This window comes from Sardina pilchardus, chromosome 14, assembly GCF_963854185.1.
Source record: "Sardina pilchardus chromosome 14, fSarPil1.1, whole genome shotgun sequence".
NCBI lineage: Eukaryota > Metazoa > Chordata > Actinopteri > Clupeiformes > Clupeidae > Sardina > Sardina pilchardus.
In genome coordinates, this window is record NC_085007.1 from 32,329,995 (window position 1) to 32,355,605 (window position 25,611).

Sequence of the window (25,611 nt, forward strand, 5' to 3'; positions counted from 1 at the left end):
GAATGTTGGGGGCAGGGCTACCATTTTCAATTTCAATTTCAACAACGGAGAGCTGAAGAGTACAAATACAAGAGTTTCTTCCACTGTACAACAGCTTGAAATTTTGCTTCCAACCAGAAAGGTGAGCAATTTTCTTCAAACTGAAGCATTGTTAGTGGAGCTATGTGATTTTGTTTTGTCTTCACTCAAATCTTTAATTGCACAGAGTAGCTAGGCTGCTAGCCTACTGTTTCAGAAGCAATAAAATTACAGAAGGATTTCAGGATATCTGCTTTCATTGCCTAGGAAATCCAAATATACTGTCCATAGCCTTAAAAAAAAAAAAGATTTTTTGCCATGCTTTTTTGATTAAAGGAATTATCCGGAGTAAAATGCAAGTGACCGGGGCACGTCCTTTCGCCGCTACAAAACGCTACTTTTATACCTCTTCTACTGTTCCAAACAACATTACACTTACGTGGTAGTGAGTAGAGGGTCCCTAAAGCCAAACCGAAGTATCCCCAGGTCTTTATGTGGTCGGATAGAGAGTCCAGAATGAATTTAATCGAGTCCGTACCTTTCCGGAAATGTTATTAAAGCGTTGCCCAGCTGCAGCAGCGACATTTCCGGAAAGGTACTGACTCGATTAAATTCATTCTGGACTCTCTATCCGACCACATAAAGGCATGGGGATACTTCGGTTTGGCTTTAGGGACCCTCATACCACGTAAGTTAGGTAAGGTCACTTGCAGGCTAACGAGTTTTTGGCTAAAAACGGTAAAATCGAACTCTATCAAAACACATCCGAATGACATGATGTGATGTCAACTCAACGTATGTACTCTCAATCATCCTTAAATTGATCTAAAGTGCATTTTACTCCGGATAATTCCTTTAAAATGTCACATAAATCAGGCCAGGAATGATGTATTAACAAATCCCTCTGTAAATATCTTTATAATACTGTTAAGTGTATAACTGGAAAGTTTGGTGTACATAGGTGCTACAGAGGCTGAGAAGTATCTACCGGAAAATGACACAAACCCGCAAATAACTCGTTTTGAGAAAACAGCCTTGAAACACAGCCAATGAGATGCGTTCTCAGCTTAGACTCGTCTTTGAACTTTCGCGATTGGTTGCTAATACAAAGGAAATGACCATATTTGGATTGCATAGCGTCTTGCAGGAGAAACAGGGCTTTCCAACGGTGTCACACACGATATGATTTGGATTACGGTCGCGGGAGTAAATGACACTTTAGAGTGGGAACTTGGTGAAAATTAAGAGAAATACATAGGCGCGAGTAGACAAAATATCGTGAAAAAAACACAAAAACGATGTTTTCACCTGCCGTGTCTCGCCTTAAAGAGACCCTATGCAACTTTTTCATAGTCATAAAATCGCTTAGAAATCGTTGTTTTGCTTGACTGACCAGTTTTATCGAAAACAGTCACATTTCCTCCCGCCCCTAGTGTCCCTATCCGCTATTACAACCTTGCAACTTTCTGATAAACAATCGTCTGCTGTTTACATCTGGAAGTCAGAGACGCGAAAGGAACAAGAAGAACCACGCTTGCAATTTATATATTTATATATAGCCTATATATGTATAAATATATACGCTAAAGCTGTCGGGGAAGCTCTGCAGAGAAATATGCCATAGATATATATATTGACTAGATGTCGCCTTGACTGCTGCGGTTCATAGGAAGGAATGCGTCAATAGAGACGCCATCGTACAGCGGGGTTCTACTCCACTTAAATGCATTGGCGTCAATACAGGCAAAGATCTATCGAACATTAAATCACCATAAATCGTCAAAATCTCAAGCGATTTCGTAGTGTTTTGGTTTGTTTCAACTGACAAACGTGTATTTACGTCAAGTCCAGAGAAAAACTAAGCTTTTTAAAATGACGAAGATAAACTTACCCGTCTAGCCCCATTGACTCCCATTCATGCTGCGCTAGCTCACCATGCTAGCTCACGGCCGCCGCTAAACGAACTCTGAGTGAACTCAACCAGGTTTCTGGTTGAGGCTGCTGCTTGTCTCGTTGACTCGGGTTGTAATCTCACCAGAAGTTGCTGCTGTTAGATGGTAAGTTGTTTGAACATTTACTTCTGTGCTTTAACACGGTCTGATACTACATAGGCAAATCATTACTTTTATAATCATGTGGCGATGCGTTTGGCGAATGATGTAGTTTACTAATTCACAAATGGAAAAGCCACTATAACGGTGATTTTCTGACGTTTCAACTGAGAAACGGAGTTTGACATCATTTTGAGAAGTCGCCGAATTTGTCGCTAGTCAATAGATAAGATTTTAATCACTCGGGATGCCCAAAAGTAGCTAATATGTAACACTGGACAACACGGGTGAACTAGTTTAGAGCTTCAGAATCCCCGCTTTAAGATGGCGCCGGTGTTGACGTATGCTTAGAAGCTCAAGGCGACATCTAGTCAATATATATATCTATGGAAATATGCAAGCATAAAACGAGCGAAAACGAAAAACGAAACCGAAGCCAGAGATGAAATCGCCAATCCTGCATTATTCCTCTTTAAAGTATAAGTCCGGCGAAAATTGAACTAATACTAAGCCGTAGAAGAAGTAGTTTTCGTTGATCACGCAGTAGGTTACAGAGCTAGCACGGGCAAGAGCTACAGCCCAAAATCGCTAACAGTGGCATAGGGCTTAGAGCCATAGGCTACGCTTTCAAAATCAAATTTTTAAACCACTAACATTGCTCAAAACAACGCAAAACCTTGTCAGCAGCTAACTCAAGGTGTCTACACATAAAACAAAGCACCAGACGCGAGGTCTCACACGGAAGTACGGGAGCTATTGCCGGAAGAGACTACGGGTAGTCCGGTGTTACGGAGCTCGATGGGATCCTGTTAACTGGGGATAATCAATAAGCGCGTCATCACGAGCAGGCAGTTTTACCTAATTTGCTGCAGATGTGACTAGGGATGTAACGGTATGAAAATTTAACCCCACGGTTATAGTGACCAAAATTATCACGGTTTTCGGTATTATCGCGGTATTTAAAACAATTTTTGTACAATATTTTAAGAAAGCACTGATGGGTGTAAACAAGCTGAAATAGTTTAGAAAAGTGTGACAGTGTTTATTACATGAAAAATATAGGCAAACCATTACTGCCTTGAGAGCAGCTGGCTCCCAGGTACGAACAGGGAGAAAATGGAAAGCCCAAGAGGCAGTCGACATGGCAGTCAGCAGGCTGAAACATCGTGAGGTTGTTGGAAGAGTCCAGGAGGGTCGAGCAGGACTGGGGAGAAATTACACTCCTCTCTTCTGGTCAAAAGCCTCAAAAGACCAGCGAAGAGCCATGGTGGTGGCAGAAGTGGCAAGGACAGAGCAGGAGCGTCTCCATGTCAAAGCAGTGTCTCAGAGCCGGCAAGGAGGCTGGCTGTCATGGGAAGGCGTCACAGACAGGCCCATGTCATGGTCTGATCTGTGGAAGATCCCCCAAGCCAGGCTCAGCTTCCTGATCAGATCCACCTATGACACTCTACCTTGTCCCCAAAACCTCCACCAATGGTTTGGTGCAGAAGAGACTTGCCCCCTTTGCAATACCATCAACGCAAGCCTCCAGCATATCCTATCAGGCTGCAAGACTGCATTGTCCCAAGGCCGTTACAGGTGGCGACACAACCTGGTGCTGAGGAAGCTGGCAGAGGTGGCAGAGTCTTGCAGACAGGAGGCTAACAGCAGACCTTCCACTCCAGTGAGTCTGCCCATCATTTTTGCAAGGGCTGGGGAGAGCCCCAATCCTGCCCACCAGAGGGCAACAGCAAGACTCCTCTCACCCGGCAGTGAGTGGAACATGAAGGTCGACCTGGGGAGACTGCTCCAATTTCCCAGGGAAATTGTTGAGACGTCGCTCCGGCCAGACCTGATCATGTGGTCAGTGCCACGCAAGACCATCCTGCTGGTGGAGCTCACTGTCCCGTGGGAGCAGGGTATGGAGGCTGCCAATGAGCGCAAGCGCGCCAAGTATGCAGACCTAGCGGCAGAATGCAGAGAGGCTGGGTGGAAAGCCATCACATGCCCTGTCGAAGTGGGATGTAGGGGGTTTGTCGGGTCCTCAATGGTTCGCCTGCTTCGTGACATTGGCTGCACGGGAGCAGGGCGTCGGAAAGCCATCAAGGAGCTAGCAGAGGAGGCAGAGAGGGGTAACTTCTGGCTGTGGCTAAAGAGGAAACATAAGGGGTGGGGGTCGAACACCTAGGGCATCAGCAGGGGGTGGTAGGGAGAGATCCCTGCCATCGCTCCGCCACCAGGAGATGTACTGGGGTTAAAGGAGCGAAACATCCATGACTGGTGGTCCCCAGCTGATGACCCAAGCATGCCCACTAAGGTAGTCAGGGGAGCACTGAAAAGGCACCGTTGGAGGTGCGTCAGGCAGTAATGCCCAGCAGGTAGACCATCAACCTGTATCTTCAAACCTTCAGCAGGACACCGATCATTCATAGCAGTGGCAATCCTAGTCTCTGCTCAACCCTCCACACACACAGAAAATGACTTGTCTTGTTTCTATTGCATATTTTGAATTCATAAACTTTATATATTTTGCTAATAGTTTTTAATATGTTAGGATCTGCATAATTACTTATAGCTAAAAATATTCAGTAATTTGAATACTTCATATTGATTTTTAAACTACCGGTATTACACTTGTCTTTAATGACATTACAGGGGTGTTGTGTAGGTCTAATTGAGTGCCTGTCACTTTAAGAGATACGTGAAGTAATTATTATTAACCTTCATTCGGTTTTAGCTGGGTTTTAGGAAAGTAGTCACACATAGTTCAAGGATATCCGTTCTCATTGAATAAAATGAATGTTCAAACAATTAACAAGTCAAAGAAAATATTGCTGGGATCATAGAAAAGATAAGTGTCTTACAATGTTAAAGGGATATTCCGCCATTTTTGGAAATACGCTCATTTTCCACCTCCCCTCGAGCAAAACAATCGATATTTACCTTGTTCCCGTTCATCCAGCCATTCTGTGAGTCTGGCGATACAACTTTTAGCTTCAGCCTAGCATAGATCACTGAATCGGATTAGACCATTAGCTTCTCGCCTGCTAGCTTCATGTTTAAAAGTGACTAAGATTTCTGATAATTTTCCCATTTAAAACGTGTCTCCTCTCAAGTTAGAAAGTGCAATAAGACCAACTGAAAATGAAACCTGGCGTTTTTCTAGGCTGATTTGACATGGAACTACACTCTCATCTGGCGTAACAATCAAGGCAACTTGCAAACGTACCATAGGCGCAGTGATATCGTACGCAGCATCTGAAAATAGTCCCCATAGACATCAAGCAGTAGTAGTGCCAGTAGCTGCAAGTTGCCTTGATTATTACGCCAGATGAGAATGTAGTTCCATGTCAAATCAGCCTAGAAAAACGGCAGGTTTCATTTTCAGTTGGTCTTATTGCACTTTCTAACTTGAGAGGACACACGTTTTAAATGGGAAAATTACCAGAAATATTAGTCACTTTTAAACATGAAGCTAGCAGGCGAGAAGCTAATGGTCTAATCCGATTCAATGATCTATGCTAGGCTGAAGCTAAAAGTTGTATCGCCAGACTCACAGAATGGCTGGATGAACGGGAACAAGGTAAATATCGATTGTTTTGCTCGAGGGAAGGTGGAAAATGAGCGTATTTCCACAAATGGCGGAATATCCCTTTAACTTCTATGATTTTGGTGAGCACTAGGCTACTGTAGGCTACATTAATGATAGACATGACGCGTAAGCTAACGGGATAGTTACCTAGATGGAACTCTCTCAAGATAGAAAAGTTAGCCAATAGGCTGTGTAGCTTTTTTTGAAATTGAATTAAAAACACTACAGTAGGCCTAAATGAACTAAATTCCATAGCCTACTAGGTTACCTGGCATTGTGCTCACGTTTTCCTTGGTTGGAAATGTTGGCTGCTTATAGCTTAACTTATGATTTGGAGTTTGGTATCTGTTAAATCAAATGAGTGACACCCAGCGCTCAACATAAAACTTCACGGCATTCTCCTGATAGCGTTAGTGGAATAGCCTGTAGATTTAACGTGAACGTAACGTGAACGTGTAGGTCTACATAAAATGACGCAGAGTGGCTACATGATACAGCGCACATTTTGGGGTGAAAATGTTGCACCCTTTAAAAGCAGGTGTAGCCTTATCTGAATCATGGTTAAATCCATCAATTAGACAACAGAATTAGTAAGGTAAAGTTTTGTTTCATAGTAGCCTACCAGCTTGTGTCAAAAGCAGGCTTGGATGAAGCTGGGAGGAATTAAACACACTGTTACCACACCGTAGTATCAACCGTGATAATAATGATATTCGAAATGAACACGGTTATTGTTATCGTCAACATTTTTATCATGGTTTACCGTCACACCGGTAAGATAGATAGATGTGCTAGATGTGACTCCGATTCTAGAAATGGTAACGTTAACCACACTAACTTTGCTTTGAGCCAATTGAACCTACTTCTGTGTAATGAAGATGTGAGTTTCCACGAAAAGGTCCCCTTAATTTGTGTCCATGACAAATATATATATTTTTTGACTGTCCTTAAACAAAAGGCAACATGAGCCTTTGGCAAAAAAAACCGCTGAAAATTTGAACTTGCGCCTCATCGATAGTGTGCAGATCAGGAGACTGACGTGCTACCTACACACCAAGCAATTACAAGCTTGTTGTGATTACTTAGACACTTTAGTCATAGGCAACGTTGCCATGTTAATTTGGGATCGAAGGCTTTCACAGATAGATAGGCTTCACGTTTCTTGCCAACGCAACAATTGCAACATTGCATTACATTATCTTGATGGCTGTAGGAGAGTCCTCTTCCAAAGACGAAATCAAATGCCGAAAAATTTGCCTCGCTGTAGGCTATCTTCTAAAATCGCCAAAGTTAGGGTACTGCATTGCCCACATTTTAATGATGTAGGTAGGCCTATGAAAGAGGGAGTTGGTAACTCCATGCATGCGTGCTCTGTATTCTGCGTGGCGTTGGTTCAAACCCAGGAGGATGTCATTGGTGTTTTTCCCAGTAGGCTACACTTGTTTGTTGTGATTCAAACCCTTCATTAATAACACACTTTAAAGAGACCCTATGCAACTTTTTCATAGTCATAAAATCGCTTAGAAATCGTTGTTTTGCTTGACTGACCAGTTTTATTGAAAACAGTAATATTTCCAGTGTCCCTATCCGCTATTGCAACCTTGCAGTTTGTTCAGGAGACGATCGTTCCCTGTTTACATCTGGAAGGCTGAGACGCATAAAGAACAAGGAGAACCACGCTTGCAATTTATATATTTATATATAGCCTATATATGTATGAATATACACGCTAAAGCTGTCAGGGAAGCTCTGCAGAGAAATATGCAAGCATAAAACGAGCGAAAATGAAAAACGAAACCGAAACTTAAGATTAAATCGCCAATCCTGCATAGTTTCTCTTTAACGCAACCATTCAAAATTAAAGCAGCCTCACTAGGCCTACCGAAGTGAGCTACCTCTCCCCAAATTAGTATGAGCTGCAGGCTGCACTCTCCCAAATTAACACGAATTTAGGGCTGTGGAGCAATAACTGGTCTTCAACTGATCGCAGAAATAAGGTTCGTTTTTGTAAATTGTAGGGTAGACTGAGTACAGTTGAGACAGTTTTTACTTTCCCCATTACCTGTAAAAAGCCACTGAAAGTAACTGTATTTGTTAGGGTTGGGACTTTAGATGAATTTTCATGTTCGACTAATCATAACGTTATTGAACAATTAATCGATTATTTGCTAAATCATGACGTCACATGGCATTCAGAGCCGTGTAAACATTTGCCCCCACCCATCACTCCCACATGTCCAACACGCACACAATTGATATTAACGATATTAAAAAAAAAAAAAAAAACCTTTATCAAGAAATAAGTTGTTTACAACAAGTTGTAAACTTTATTTTACAGGGGCATTATGCCATCCGACGTAGGTTATATTTGAACATGTAGGCTAGCGATTGCAACGCTCACTGGTCATCTCCGGTGCTGGTTTCGTTTATGGTCGGATTAACATTTTGTTACCTTGCCGGTCGGCCCGTTATCTTATCACTTTTAACTTCACTTGCCGGCAGCTTGCGACGTAATCGTTCAAACACGGGTTATCCTAGTGGTATATTGGTGATGAAAGAATTAAGAGGCTTGATGTCTCGGGATACCAGTTTAATAGGCTTCTTTTCATTTAACATGGAAATGCTTCACAAAACAATTCTCCCGCATTCACATAACACACACTTCTCTAACTCTCGCACTTCACTTCCTGCTTACGTTTTACTAGGTAGGTACCCCGTTCCCATGAGCCCCTAAATAAAGAAGAGGTCCAGCACTTTTCCTCGCTCGCTTCTTCTCTGCTTGTTTTTGTCATGCGCGCAAAATACCGGAAAATGTTGCTGTTCTCATATTGCGTGAGACTAAAACGATTATTCATTGGGCATTTATTTGATTCGAATAAATTCTTAACAAACATTATTCGATATTCGATTATTCATTAACAACCCTAGTATTTGTACATGGTATATCTTTGATCTGTGCACTAAAATAAAACCCAAAGTAAATATTCGTAAATTGTTTAGATTTTTCACAATTTACTCATTAACACAAGGTGGCATTTTGTCTCAACCGTATCCTAGACTAATTATATTGAGTACAGTTGAGACGGTAGCATGGTACAGTTGAGACGCCCATTCATAATGCTGGAAGGCTGGCTAGCCATTCACTGCAAATGTTAGCCTGGATGCCAGACCGAAGTTTAGCCCCGCCTCCATTCTTTTTCTGCAGGGAACTTCGGTCTGGCACTGCTCCGTTCAGCTGCTACTATTCGAGATACAGATCTGCTCGGACCAATCACATTTTACAGGGCGGGCTTTACGTGATGATTGACAGATGAACAGCAGTGACGTTCACGGCTGCATGCGTCCTCGTTCAACGAGTTGGGTGTGAGACCATGTTCGCTTAGGTTGATTTTGATTGCAACAGAAACGCTATGGCTATGAATGCATAATTTGTTCATGCAGTTTGGCCTTTCGTTTATCTTAGCCATTGAAACGGAGGTTTTATCACGGATTCGCACAACTATTTCTGAACACTTAGACCAACGAGGATATGTGGGAAAACTTCAGTTTCACTTTCACCCAGTTAAAACAGCATGTTTGGGTGATGTTGTTCCCGTTTGTTTAAAAATGTCTGTTTGCTCGTTGGGTTAACGACACACTTCCCCAGCTGTTCATTGCATATACAGTTTGAAGGAATTATTTTTAAAAACGAAGGAGGATGTTTTCCATAGCCTACCCTGCTACATATTTCTGTCCTAGATTTCGCAGATACTGACAGCCAATAACTTGTTCTGTTTGGTTTGGTCTATCCAATGAGTGCAGAGCTATCCCCCCCGCACTGTATCGGTTGAATCACGCCCCATAATCGCAGCTGAATGGAGCAGTTTCAGACTCATATTCTGATAAGAATTGAGTATGACGTCGTCAGGCTATGCAAATGTAGCAAACTTCTAAAAATGTGTAATGAGTGTTTCTTTTTATTTTAATCCATTTATTTTTATATATATATAAAAAAAAATTGGCATCAGATAGACATAAAGCAGGGACAAATGTTTAAAGCTGAAAATATATTTTTTCCCCTTGGTTTTATCATGGCTAATTTTCAAATTATGATGTAATCCTTAAAATCGTCATGTTATAAACTATATTCATTAATAATACATAGCTTAAATATCAAAAACTTTAATTTTATTGACATTTGTGTTCTATATGCCTAAATGCCATCATAATATGCACAAATAAACATCATGCAATCCAATGGGATTTTATCCCGGGTACAGTATACACAACGTGTCTCCACTGTACCCTTCTAACCATCTTGCACATTTTTCTAAATAATGCAACAACCTTGCATGAAAGGATGTCATGAAATATGTCCGTTTGTACTTTGTAGAGCACAGAATGACCTTTGCAATGATGTAAGTAAAGTATAACACATTGGAGTAATAAGATATTCACGGTGGAAGGAACATGATTAAGTGAAATTCTCACTATGGTAAAAATACTTTTGCCAATATCTTTCGACAGGAGATATGCAGAGTGTCCAAATTTCCCATGATTAAAGAGGACACCAACACACATGTAGCAAAAATCATAGATCAGGCTTGGTTTGCAGGCAAGATATTTAAGGTGTCTCTACTGTACTCAGTCTATGGATGTCTATTTGTGCATATTATGATGGCATTTAAAGTTTTTGATATTTAAACTATGTATTACACTACAAATGTCATAAGGATAATTGATGGGTTTACCAGCTAGGCGATTACAGGGATTAAAGTTTTCCGGCACCGTGCCGGAATTCCGGCGTGCGGCCAGACTGCGTTCATTTTTTAAAATATTATTTATTTGTTAACACTATTGAAAAACACGCAGCATTCGTTTAGCTGAATTTCCTTTCCCTGCTCTCCCTCTCTGGCACTCACGCGTCACGCACCATTTAATACACACTCACACACACACATTCAGACACAGACTCCCCTTCGTGCACACCGCGTCTGTCTCCATAACGAGATCCCTGGAAGCGCAGTCGCACTAATGCACCTGACGCTGCGGGTGGAAGCATAAAAGTTCTTCCGCAAATTTTGTAGACTATGCATGCAACTTTACCAAACCGAATAGAAGGAAACGAATTCTCCTTGGCCCTCTCTCGTGCGCACTCAATGGACACCCGCCCCTCGACATGCACATTTAATCCAAAACATTCACAATCGTGAACGCAATGACGCACAGAAGACGACTAGCGGAATTATTGTTAAATACGGTTAGCATCATTAGTAGGCTATGCTGCACACATCTGATTAAAACTCTGCATTCAAGTTGACTGACCATCTCAATACCAATGTTTTTCAACTCCAAGATTTAAAGGGCCTGTCCCAAGGAGAAAAAGTATGAGCTTACCTTGAAACTTAAACACACGTGGGGACACTGAACAGTCCAACCAGCTAGTATGATAAACTAGCCAACTACGCTACTTTGTTTACAATATTCTGAGGCTTCAATCAAACAGCTGAATTTAAGAGGTGGAGTTGTAATATGAATAGCAGGCTATAAGCTGCATAAAGTTTGCTGTTATGAATATCAGAAATGTCAGTATACAGAATGTATAAATAATTACACGTGTGTGTGTGTGTGTGTGTGTGTGTGTGTGTGTGTGTGCTTTACATCTTGTTAAAAAATCATTAAATAAATAAATTCACATTATATGAAAGCAAAGTGATCAAAAGTCAGAGACATGAGGCGACCACCACACATTGCCATCTAATCTGTGGGAAACACTGTTATTACTCTTTAGAAAGAGAATCATTGTCTTTTTTTGAATACCTTAACTTAAATGGTTGCAAATCTTATTCTTCAAATGCCTGCCTTCCAATTTCACATATCCTGACAACATGACACCTTATGATTGTAGGTCAATTTGTAACCTGTCAAAGACAAAGATTAGCAGCTAAACTTGATATAAAAAGAAATCCTAAATGCTACATGTAGCATATTGTAGTGTGTTGGACTACTATTGCCACCTATTGGCCTTTCTTGGGGTCCAACATCACAAACAAGGCCTGTGTCGTGTGCAAACACTCCAAAAAGTAAACCGGTTTCCAATCGATCGACCAACATAGTGTCGCATAGAGTCGCATACACGAGTTTAAAAAAGTTCAGGCTCAGGATTTTTTTTTGCTTTAATCCCTGCGATTAACTGGGAAGAGGCAATAGTGTATTTTACAGCTCTGATACCATATAGTTTCCATGAAATTACTTCACTTGTTCCAGTTTAGTTACAGGCACATAATGTCTTCTCTACCAGCATACTACTACAATGACTTGGTTTGTCTCTTTCTTGGTAATAACTAAGTAATAGAGTGGAAATAAGTGATGATGCATTTTACGGCCCTAATGCTGTATTTTCCCAGAAATTACCTCCTTGTTTGTCAGGTAATTAAACAAAAACAATAAGTGAATCCTGGACTATCATTTTAAGAACTACGGATTAATTAAAAAAAGCATGGAAAGACTTGTAATAAGGGAAGATTATTACCATGAAATTAGATAGAAATAGAAATTACCACCTTAATTAATGCTGTTTGCATCGCTATTACCTAGAAACTGCAGAGTAATTGCACTAGAAACTGCATGGAAATTACTTGTAATAAGTGGTAACAAGGGATTGTTACCATGATATTACATAGAAATTACCATACAATTACCACCTTATTAGCGAGCCGTAATGCAAAGTGTTACCGTTTTTTCCTTATCTTTATATGGTATATTGCCATATGCTTATTGCTGATTTGCAGATTTTTTATTGCTATCTCTCGAGACAGACAGGGTTTGACCATGAGACGACCCTTTACAGGATGTTCTTGGTAGGTTCAACAATGTATCTGATTCTGGTTCAAGCAGCTTTTTAAGTACTCCACCCGTTGTTTCTCTGAGCATCTCAAGTTTTCTGAGTAAATTATCCGTAGCTGCCACACTGTAAAAAAGGATTTTAGAGGGTTGTAATTATAATCCCTACGAATGGGTTAAAAATTACTTACGTATATTGATCAGCAACTGAAATCTATAATAAAGGGTAAATTCTACCTACATTACCTATTTTTTAGCAGTAACAAATTCTACCTAAGGGATGGTGGTAATTATAATCCCTACGAATGGGTTAAAATGTACTTACGTATATTGATCAGCAACTGAAATATATAATAAAGGGTAAATTCTACCTACATTACCTATCTTTTAACAGTAACAAATTCTACCTAATAAACGATCATAAAATATACCCAAAGACTCTTGCTCTATACTTGACGGTTAGAGGGACGTGTGCTCAGTTGATTGTCTGCTTAGCCTATGGTGGAGCTGCTGAATTCAAGGTAAGCTCTGATTCCTGTTTGTCACGTTGCTTTGCTGTGTATCATAGGGAATGTGTAGTCGGGGTAACGTGCATGCATGCTTGAACCAGAAAGTTTGGACCATAGACTGTATAGGTTTGGACGGTCGTTCGTTTAGAAGGTTCAGAAATTCGCCCCCTCTGTGGGTGAAAGCTAGCATGCTAACATCACACATTGAAAGTCAATGGGCGAACTCGCTAGCAGTTACACTTTATATATTCGTTTAACATTCAAATGTAGTTCTGCTTGTTTCTGAGCACAAGGATTTGAAGGAATTGTGTTTACTTAACTGTCCAGTGTATGCTAACAACTTAATTCACTTCTCAATTTCAAACAAACTTCACTGGAAGCTAATATTCGATGGTAGCTTCATTAGGTTGCTAACTAGCTAACTTTCTATCGTCAGTTTAACATAACCATGTACACATTCTGTTGTGAATCATGCAAACATAACAATCATTGCCTGTCTGTCCTGTCCATTGCAGGTGTTGGACACGTCTGTTGGATACACACACAGCAGAAGCACTGAACTGTGTACATTCTTTTGAATGTTTTGTTATTTAGCCTTATGTTTCAGAAAACCAGTTGTGAAGTGATCAGGTGCACACAGACACATAAAGCACAAAGCAGAGTTGTATGAGTATACTTTTTGTTTGAGCAAACTCTTTGAATAGGCTATATTGTGAATATTTTGTATGATCCTTTTTGTATATTCTCTGTCATTTGATTGATTAAACAAGTTAACTTTCTCAATACAGTCTGCTGTGTCTGAAAACTTAACTGAATAGGTAGGCTCATAATTAATTAGTCATTTTAGCTAATTATTACTAGTAATTATGAAGTAGGTTAATAATGCCTAACAATCTAGAGTTAATATTACTCTATTATTTTGAGTAACTTTATTGAAAAAATCTTGGGTAAACTGTACCTAATTTATTTAAGTATTTCATAACTGTTGTATGTAGGTAGTCTTTACTCAAAATAATAGATTGACTTTACCCAACCAAAGCAGATGCAAATCCTCACCTTCGATAAATTGGGTAAATTCTATAGGTTGTTTTTTACAGTGCATCAACCGTTCTAACCACAATTGTCTCCTACAAGCATTTTGTTTACACTTACCCCTTCTAACACACGCATTTTCCAGACATTTTTACATAAACATGGTTATGTTTAAAGCAACACTTATATTACACATTTCTTACTCAAAATATGATTATTTTCCAAATATGACATGTATGATTAAACTCAAAGCAGTTTAATTTTTACAGCAAGAATACATTTTTATACGCAAGCAAGGTTGTATTTATTTGCACAGAATAGCCAAATGCCAAAATATTCAGTAGGACTTTCATCACACTTTGGTTAGCTTGTGTTTTTGATATTACTTTGCGCATTTTATTCTGAGAAAAAAAATGACTTGCAATCTCACACATTTAATTTGACTCCAAGGTCTCCGTTGTCTTTTGGCAGTTTTGCCAGGTCCACTTTCTGGACGGCTTTTCAAAAGCCCACAAATGTGCCTGCCTGTTCATTGGCTTAGTATGCTCAGGTGTCCTCCGCCGATGACGATTACTACAAAATGGCGAAAAGCAGCCCAATTAATCAGTCGACCTCTATATGCTTTTTTCTCTTTATAATAAAGTTCCATGTTGTGTAATGCTTGCATTGTTGAGACCAGCAGCTGACAACAGTACTTATTCTTGATAATATGTTAATTTGTGGAAACTTCAATAATGATATTTGTGGACTACTGCACTGCAAAAACAGCTTATCTAGTAAAATCTAACCAAGTGTTATTAATCTTATATGAAGATCAAAACATCTAGTTGGTATTGTTTGCTGGTTGGTATTGACTTAGAATAGAATAGAATAGAATAGAATAGAATATATACTTTTTTGATCCCGTGAGGGAAATTCAGTTCTCTGCATTTAACCCAATTTAACCGAATTAGTGAACACACAGCACACAGTGAACACACAGTGAGGTGAATTACACAACCCAGAGCAGTGAGCTGCCTGCCCAACCAGCGGCGCTCAGGGAGCAGTGAGGGGTTAGGTGCCTTGCTCAAGGGCACTTCAGCCGTGGTGGACTGGTTGGGGATCGAACCGGCAACCCTCCGGTTACAAGCCCTTACCTAGCACTTACCTAGCGCTTTCTCATAAAATCATATGACTTAATTTAAGATTAGTTTGACCTCTTTTAAGAAGTCTCATCCTGAAAACAAGCAAATTTGCATGCAAATAAATTTGTCTTGATAAGTTAATTCTCCTGAATAAGTTAAGTATTAAGTATTCTTAAATTAAGTCAAAATGAACTTTCAATGGAGTGCTAGGTAAGTCTCTTCTTACTAAAATCAATACCAAACAGATTTTTTGATCTTGATATTAGATTCATAACTCTTTGTTAATTTTTTTTTTTTTGCAGTGTAACAGCACAATATGATACATAGATTTTTTTTTTTACGCCACAATTATTAATTGTTTGTATTAAGAATGTTTGATATGTGCATATACATACGTTTGTTCAGTTTAAGAAATATTTACAACAGTTTCATATTAAAGGAATAGTTCGGTATTTTACACTTTAAGCCCGTTTTCTGTATTGCCTAGCATGAAAACTGCGAAACTTGATCTAGAACATTGTTGAGGGCCAGTAAACACTCGGTGAGCTGCACATTTTTAAAAACTAATGTTTAGGAGTGTTTTAAGGACAGAATAGTCCATGCACAAAGCGAGCAATGTTAAAGCCATACAGAGCTCCATTCTAAAGCTGCCAAATTCCACAAACAGGCTCAATCGTCGAGATATGGTGTCAAACGCTCGTTTTCATGCTAGGCAATACAGAAAACGGGCTTAAAGTGTAAAATACCAAACTATTCATTTAAGAGAGAGACCTTAATTAATGAAATATGCCTTTTCTCCTGTTGTCTCTGTTGAAGATGGAGGATGGCCAGACGCTGTTTGACTACAATGTGGGTCTTAATGACATTGTTCAGCTCCTAATTCGCTCCCAGACTGATGCCCCAGACAGTCCTACCCTTAAGGAATGTGAAGATATGGCCAGCGCTCCTCTTCCATCCACAGTCACACCTATTGTAATTCCAACTTCTCCTTCGGCTGTAGCCACAGTCAACAACAACAGCAACAACAGCAGTAGTAACAGTCAGAAGAAGTCTGAGTCAGAGAAGTTTTGCAGTCTTCCGGTGGACAACCAGCCATCCACATCCAGCAAATCCTTCCTGATCGACCCTGGGATTGGGGTGTACAAGGTGAGACATTTAACAACGGATGGATAGCTGTGCTATTATAAATCATATTGGTATTGATGATACCTGCTTCAAGGAAGCTTTCATCTGCACTCTTGTTTTGGCTGTCATGTATAGCTCCTTAAGCTCCTTATAGCCATAGAGTGGTATCCTCCAGTTTTATTATGTAATTGTGCAACCTCTACTAAAGAAACCCAACCTTAAAAACTATATGCCTATCTCCAGTTACCATCTAATTTCAGACAAATTCCAGTCAAGCTTTAAATCACTGCATAGTGCGGACCGCAATCTGTCCTGCTAAAAGTTAACAATTAACATCCTTCTCTCAGTGAATTCTGGTTCTTGTAACCACTTTTTACTGGTTCAAACCCCTATTTTTCCAACAAATGAGATTTTGTTTCTTCCTCTTTTTCTCAGCTATTACTTGTGGTGTTCCCCAAGGCTCAGTTTTAGGACCAATATTGTTTTCCTTGTATATGTTACCTCTAGGCTACATAATTTGCCACCATACTGCATTTTATTGTCTTTGTACTTGTACTCTGTACTCTGTACAATGACAATAAAGTTTAATCTAATCCAATCTAATTCAAACTTGTAATTTCACTGCTATGCAGATGATACACAGTTGTACTTGTAGCCAAACCAAATATGCTGCCCTAGTGCATTATCAAGGTTATTGTGTAAAGTATGCTTTTGAAGTTGTTTCATTATCTTTTGCTTGTGTGTAGTTGCTGCTAGATTTTGACGAGTTTGTGATATTGCTTTAAAGCAGACTACTTGGCATGGGCTCACGCAAGCTGTCAAACACTGTCCACTAGCTCTGCTTTAAGCTCATCCATCTAGTGTTTATGTTAGCTAACTGTATCTGGATGTGGTGCTATCAGAGCACGATGTTAGACATGACGTGCAGTGATGGCTCGTGTCAAAAACGGAGATTTAATTGGCATCGCAAGGAAGCACTGAATTCCACGTTGTTATTCCATGACGTTACTACCGTTTACATTGGTGCCGGTGTCCTATTAGAGCCAGGTTTCGGCGCCCAACCCTAGTCATGACCCCATCTTAAGACTGTACAATACATTTGGTGACCTTTGTCAACTAGGGACACTATGGGTGCCTCTCATTATGCCTCCTCGATCCTCGATGCTCGATCCTCGAGGGGCGTTCCCACTGATCTATAACTAACACTGGATAGACTATCCCATTGTTTCCCCCCCATCATTCTTTATGTAGATCAGTGAGGATCGAGGCATCGAGGAGCGAGGGAGGACGTATAAACGCTGCATGAAACGCACCCTATAATTAGAAACACTTATGTGTATCAAAACTAAACTTGATATATGGACTAATGACGCCACCCTGAGGACATAAAATACATTTCCTGTCAAAACCAAAAGTCACCAAACAAGAGGTAACTGTACATCTCAGCCAGTCTCTTGTTACTAGACATGACACTTGCTATGACTGCTTTTGTCTGATGTACCAGTATTGAGTTGCCATGCTCCTGCTTAACTGCTGGGCCCCTCATTACTGCTGGCAGCTATATTTATTACAGTGCATGAAAATGCACTGTACTGTTCTTCCTAGTCTTCTACTTCAACTTCAACATTTTATTATTATAGTGCATGAAAATGCACTATACTGTTCTTCCAAGTCTTCCGCAACTTCTTATTATTACAGTGCATGAAAATGCACTGTACTGTTCTTCCTAGGCTTTTTATTACAGTGCACGAAAATGCACTGTACTGTTCTTCCTAGTCTTCTTCAACTTCATCTTCTTATTATTATTATAGTGCATGAAAATGCACTATACTGTTATTCCAAGTCTTCTTATTATTCAGGCATGCAAACTCCTCACCTTTCGGCGAAATTCGCCGTTTTGAATAAAAAATAGGTGACTTACATGATTCGTGCAGATCCGATGAGAAAATATTTAGGGGGGGTGGTTACTGAGTTTAACATTTTTCACCCCTGACCAGTTTGCATGCCTGATTATTATAGTGCATGAAAATGCACTATACTGTTCTTCCAAAGTATTCTTATTATTGCAGTGCATGAAAATGCACTGTACTGTTCTTCCTAGGCTTCTTCTTTTTCTTCTTCTTATTGAAAATGCACTATACTGTTATTACAGTGCATGAAAATGCACTGTACTGTTCTTCCTAGGCTTCAACTTCAACTTTTTATTATTATTCTTCTAACACACGATTTCTGTTAGAAATCATTAGTTAAGTTAGCTGATCAACCTGGTTAACATTGTTAACATAGTTAGCATTGTTAGCATTTTTTACCATAACTGTTAGAGATCATTAGCTAAGTAAACCAATCAACCTGGTTATCATTGTTAACATTTTAACACACCTTTTAGAAATCATTAGTTAAGTTACAACTGGAATTTTTAAGTTTAAACTGTCTACCTTCACACATCAACTGTCTTTAAACTATGCAACCACCATGTTTACCCTAGATACACCTTAGTAACCCTATCTACATTATCTATCTATATATTTTTGCATTTTCATGCACTGGTAATTCCATGGAATTGCATTTCTAGTTACAGTGCATGAAAATGCACTGTACTGTTCTTCCAAGGCTTCTTCTTCTTATTACAGTGCATGAAAATGCACTGTACTGTTCTTCCTCGGTCTTCTTCTTCTTATTACAGTGCATGAAAATGCACTGTACTGTTCTTCCTATTCTTCTTATTATTACAGTGCATGAAAATGCACTGTACTGTTCTTCCTAGGTTTCTTATTATTCCAACTTCTTCTAACGCTCGCAATTCAGCTTGAACCGTTTAACGTAGAAACTTGATTCAAACTTTGTTACGTAGGTCTTACTAAGGAGACCTGTGCAATATATTTTTCAACTTTGTAACTTTTATACTTTTTGAACTGTAAATTAAAAACTATTAAACATTTCCCCATAGACTTAACATTGCTCATTATGACATCACGGCAGCAATTAGAATGTTACGCCAGGTGGCCAGTCCAGGTGCAGCAGCTCTCTCTCTCTCTCAGGCTTTAAACTGGCTCTCTTGAGACTACACTTTCTGTTCCCCTGTATCAACGGTATCAACATAAGTCTTCCTAATTCCATCCAACTTTCTATCCATTCATCTTCTTCAAACCATTCACTCATCCACCCATTCTAAACAGTCTGCCTATCAACATCAATTAGACGATCTACATTCAACTTTGAAACAATCTACTCTGTCTCAGGCCTGGCTCTCTTAAGACTAGCCAGTTAAATTGATTACACCTGTATCTGTATCCACTACTCTCTCAGTAGAGAGCTGTGTCTCTCCATTCTACAAGAATATAAGGCACATTCCATCCAACTTTCTATCCATTCATCTTCTTCAGACCATTCACTCATCCACCCATTAAACTGTTTATCAACATCCATTAAACTCTCTGTCTATCAACATTAATTAGACTAGCTACATTCAACTTTTAAATGATTTACTCTGTCTCAGGCTTTAAGCGTACACTCTGGCTCTCTTAAGACTAGCCAGTTAAATTGATTACACCTGTATCAACAACTCTCAGAGAGCTGTATCAGTGTCTCTCTTAACAAGAATATAAGGCACATTCCATCCAACCTTCTATCCATTCATCTTCTTCAGACCATTCACTCATCCACCCATTAAACTGTCAATCAATATCTATTAAACAATCTGCCTATCAACATCCATTAAACATTCTATCTATCAACATTAATTAGACTATCTACATACAACTTTTAAAGTATTTACTGTGGGTGCCTCTCAAGCAGCGTTTATATGCCCTCCCTCGCTCCTCGATCCTCAATGATCTACATAAAGAAAGATCAGTGAGGATCGAGGAGCGAGAGAGGACGCGTAAACACTATATGAGAGGCACCTTCTGTCTCAGGCTTTAAGTATACAATCTCATTAAGACTACAGATCCTGTTTCACTACTTCCTTTGTCCACAACTGTTTCAAAATAAAGGTCCTCACTGCAATAATACACTATTAAATCATTTAACCATTGTAACTACTCAACTATTTAACTGTTCAACCATTCCAACTGTCAGTTATCAACTAGAACTATGCCTCCAGTCAACTACACGAAAACTCCATGTACCTAGCAACCAATATATCAACCATTAAAATTAAGTGTTTATGACCGTTTCCATAGCAACCAACATGATTATACTGCAGTAACTTCTTGTTTCCTGATAGTGGCCACCATGGATACCCTAGCAACAAATGTTTCAAAATAAAAGTCCTCACTAGCAAGTTAGCATGGTTAGCATAGTTAACATAGTTAGCATTTTTAGCATAACTGCAAAAAACATCAACTAAGTTAGCTAATCAACATGGTTAGCATTGTTAGCAATTTTAGCATTGTTAGCATTTTTAGCATTATTGCTAGAAATCATCAGTTAAGTTAGCTAATCAACCTGGTTAGCATTGTTAGTTTAAGTTAGCATTGTTACCATAGTTAGCATTGCTAGCATAGTTAGCATGTTTAGCATAACTGCTAGAAATCATTAGCTAAGTTAGCTAATCAACCTGGTTAACACTGTGAGCATAGTTAGCATAGTTAACATTTTTACCATTACTGCATGAAATCAGTAGCTAAGTTAACCAATCAACCTGGTTATCATTGTTACCATAGTTAACATTTTAACATGAATAGTAATCATTAGTTAAGTTAGAACTGGGAATGTTTCAGCTTTAAACTGTCTACCTTCACACTATCAACTCTCTGTAAACTATGCAACCACCATGTTTACCCTAGCTACACCTTAGTAACCATATCTACATTATCTATCTATTTTTGCATTTTCATGCACTGGTAATTCCTTGGAATTGCATTTCTAGTTATTATTACAGTGCATGAAAATGCACTGTACTGTTCTTCCTAGGTTTCTTATTATTCCAACTTCTTCTAACGCTCGCAATTCAGCTTGAACCGTTTAACGTAGAAACTTGATTCAAACTTTGTTACATAGGTCTTACTAAGGAGACCTGTGCAATATATTTTTCAACTTTGTAACTTTTATACTTTTTAAACTGTAAATTAAAAACTATTAAACATTTCCCCATAGACTTAACATTGCTCATTATGACATCACGGCAGCAATTAGAATGTTACGCCAGGTGGCCAGTCCAGGTGCAGCAGCTCTCTCTCTCTCTCTCTCTCTCTCTCTCAGGCTTTAAACTGGCTCTCTTGAGACTACATTTTCTGTTCCCCTGTATCAACGGTATCAACATAAGTCTTCCTAATTCCATCCAACTTTCTATCCATTCATCTTCTTCAAACCATTCAATCCACCCATTCTAAACAGTCTGCCTATCAACATCAATTAGACGATCTACATTCAACTTTGAAACAATCTACTCTGTCTCAGGCCTGGCTCTCTTAAGACTAGCCAGTTAAATTGATTACACCTGTATCTGTATCCACTACTCTCTCAGTAGAGAGCTGTGTCTCTCCATTCTACAAGAATATAAGGCACATTCCATCCAACTTTCTATCCATTCATCTTCTTCAGACCATTCACTCATCCACCCATTAAACTGTTTATCAACATCCATTAAACTCTCTGTCTATCAACATTAATTAGACTAGCTACATTCAACTTTTAAATGATTTACTCTGTCTCAGGCTTTAAGCGTACACTCTTGATTACACCTGTATCAACAACTCTCAGAGAGCTGTATCAGTGTCTCTCTTAACAAGAATATAAGGCACATTCCATCCAACCTTCTATCCATTCATCTTCTTCAGACCATTCACTCATCCACCCATTAAACTGTCAATCAATATCTATTAAACAATCTGCCTATCAACATCCATTAAACATTATATCTATCAACATTAATTAGACTATCTACATACAACTTTTAAAGTATTTACTGTGGGTGCCTCTCAAGCAGCGTTTATATGCCCTCCCTCGCTCCTCGATCCTCAATGATCTACATCAGTGGTCGGCAATAGGCGGCCCGCGGGCCAGATGCGGCCCGCAAGCGAAAAACATCTGGCCCGTGAGATCTTTTGAACCAGAGAATGAAAAAAAAAAAAAAAACTTTTTAAAAATCGGACTGCCAGTCTCAAACATGCTCTTTATTTTGAAACGTAACTTTCCAGAACAGAAGAATTTCAATCAATCTAAATGCTTAGATATTTGTCTCATCTGAATACGAGTGAAGCACGCAGCGAGGTGCAGCGTGAACGCACAACATGCAAAATCAAAATGAAGTCAGTGGACAGCGCTGGTTCTCAAATTCCAAGCTAGTCCCTAAAACACATGTTGTCATTCAAACAACGGACATAGGCTTATGGTGATAATTAAAACACGACTTCTTTTAAACAGGCCTGATATCAAACAGACAATTTACGCACATAGAACTGTGAAAAGTAAAACACGAGTTTCAAACATTAATAGCGTGCGTGTTATTTAGGAACGCAACCTTTAAATTAGCATGCTTACTTTCGTGGTGCCGTCTTGTACTCTTTGCATGCAGAGAAACCCTCGTTAGTTGTTACAGATCAGGCATGTGGGCTTTGCATTAATACAATTAGGGAGGATGAAGGCATAGTTCTCTGTCCATTCATCATTAAAGATCCTGTTTTCGCTGTTAACTTTTCTCTTCAGATTTTTTCATTGTGCCATTTTTTGACAGCTAACAGCAACGCGTGGAAATGTTTTTCTGGTGTTTTTTATAATTATTTTTTAAAGACACAGGCATATAATAGCGCCCCCAATGACCAGTCGACAAATTTAACCTACATCAGCCTGCTTGAATGTCTCTGCTCTGTCATTTCAAGAGCGCCTATCATTTTTACCTCCTCCGATATTAAAGGGTCACTGCACCCTAAAATAGGTTTTTTGAGCTGTTGATTGATTGAAAATACTCATAAGTGGTGAACTGTACTATTACCAGGGTTAATATTGACAAAAATCGTGTTTCTCGACAAAAGTAACATTTCGTCTGATTTTGTATTGGAGATATTGCTCTCTCGCGCATACTACCGTTTGAAAACATGCCATGGCATGTTGGTCCAAAATACTATTGGAATGCTGACGTTGTCCTGCACTTCTAGTCCGATACTACGTCACCGGGTCGTTACAAATTAGGACTGAAACGCCCCAACACCTGCTGCCCTGATTAGCCTACCTGTGATAAGCCATGTCTGCAGCACTCATTCCCTGATTGACACGAAATCACCATGGTTGATTGGTTGCAGCAGTGCTGCACTCTCTCTCCAAAATTTCAGAACGTCTCGCCCATTTTGAAAGCCGTTTTCAGAAATGTGAAGTGGGTGGAGTTATGGGGTGAAGTGACTCTTTAATTAATTAAATTAGCCATTGTTTTGGTTGTGAACTTGTGGCCCGCTATGTAATGGCTCGGAAAATATCTGGCCCGAGGCCAAACTTAATTGCCGACCCCTGATCTACATAAAGAAAGATCAGTGAGGATCGAGGAGCGAGAGAGGACGCGTAAACACTATATGAGAGGCACCTTCTGTCTCAGGCTTTAAGCATACAATCTCATTAAGACTACAGATCCTGTTTCACTACTTCCTCTGTCCACAACTGTTTCAAAATAAAGGTCCTCACTGCAATAATACACTATTAAATCATTTAACCATTGTAACTACTCAACTATTTAACTGTTCAACCATTCCAACTGTCAGTTATCAACTAGAACTATGCCTCCAGTCAACTACACGAAAACTCCATGTACCTAGCAACCAATATATCAACCATTAAAATTAAGTGTTTATGACCGTTTCCATAGCAACCAACATGATTATACTGCAGTAACTTCTTGCTTCCTGATAGTGGCCACCATGGATACCCTAGCAACAAATGTTTCAAAATAAAAGTCCTCACTAGCAAGTTAGCATGGTTAGCATAGTTAACATAGTTAGCATTTTTAGCATAACTGCAAAAAACATCAACTAAGTTAGCTAATCAACCTGGTTAGCATTGTTAGCAATTTTAGCATTGTTAGCATAGTTAGCATTTTTAGCATTATTGCTAGAAATCATCAGTTAAGTTAGCTAATCAACCTGGTTAGCATTGTTAGTTTAAGTTAGCATTGTTACCATAGTTAGCATTGCTAGCATAGTTAGCATGTTTAGCATAACTGCTAGAAATCATTAGCTAAGTTAGCTAATCAACCTGGTTAACACTGTGAGCATAGTTAGCATAGTTAACATTTTTACCATTACTGCATGAAATCAGTAGCTAAGTTAACCAATCAACCTGGTTATCATTGTTACCATAGTTAACATTTTAACATGAATAGTAATCATTAGTTAAGTTAGAACTGGGAATGTTTCAGCTTTAAACTGTCTACCTTCACACTATCAACTCTCTGTAAACTATGCAACCACCATGTTTACCCTAGCTACACCTTAGTAACCATATCTACATTATCTATCTATTTTTGCATTTTCATGCACTGGTAATTCCTTGGAATTGCATTTTTATTATTTTTCTTTTTCTTCCAACGCTCGCAATTCAGCTTGAACCGTTTAACGTAGAAACTTGATTCAAACTTTGCTACGTAGGTCTTACTAAGGAGACCTGTGCAATATATTTTTAAACTTTGTAACTTTTATACTTTTTAAACTGTAAATTAAAAACTATTAAACATTTCCCCATAGACTTAACATTGCTCATTATGACATCACGGCAGCAATTAGAATGTTACGCCAGGTGGCCAGTCCAGGTGCAGCAGCTCCTCTCTCTCTCTCAGGCACACTGGCTCTCTTGAGACTACATTTTCTGTTCCCCTGTATCAACTGTATCAACATAAGTCTTCCTAATTCCATCCAACTTTCTATCCATTCATCTTCTTCAAACCATTCACTCATCCACCCATTCTAAACAGTCTGCCTATCAACATCAATTAGACGATCTACATTCAACTTTTAAACAATCTACTCTGTCTCAGGCTTTAAGGATACACTCTGGATTTTAAGACTAGCCAGTTAAATTGATTACACCTGTATCTGTATCCACCACTCTCAGTAGAGAGCTGTGTCTCTCCACTCTACAAGAATATAAGGCACATTCCATCCAACTTTCTATCCATTCATCTTCTTCAGACCATTCACTCATCCACCCATTAAACTGTCTATCAACATCTATTAAACAATCTGCCTATCAACATCCATTAAACTCTCTGTCTATCAACATTAATTAGACTATCTACATTCAACTTTTAAATGATTTACTCTGTCTCTCTGGCTCTCTTAAGACTAGCCAGTTAAATTGATTACACCTGTATCAACTACTCTCACAGAGCTGTATCAGTGTCTCTCTTAACAAGAATATAAGGCACATTCCATCCA

The 25,611-nt window shown here is 39.2% G+C and overlaps 1 protein-coding gene across 2 annotated transcripts in view; it reads left to right on the forward strand.

The window, feature by feature from the left end:
- LOC134100679 (E3 ubiquitin-protein ligase UHRF2-like) overlaps positions 1 to 25,611 on the forward strand; it is a 181,531-nt gene that overhangs the window by 22,685 nt on the left and 133,235 nt on the right. For both annotated transcript variants that reach the window (XR_009941297.1, XM_062554050.1), the window contains exon 2: positions 15,944 to 16,273. Coding sequence is in view for 1 of the 2 variants with exons in the window: in XM_062554050.1 (XP_062410034.1) it covers positions 15,944 to 16,273 (330 nt within the window). In the remaining variant the exon portion in view is untranslated. The remainder of the gene's footprint in view (positions 1 to 15,943; positions 16,274 to 25,611) is intronic.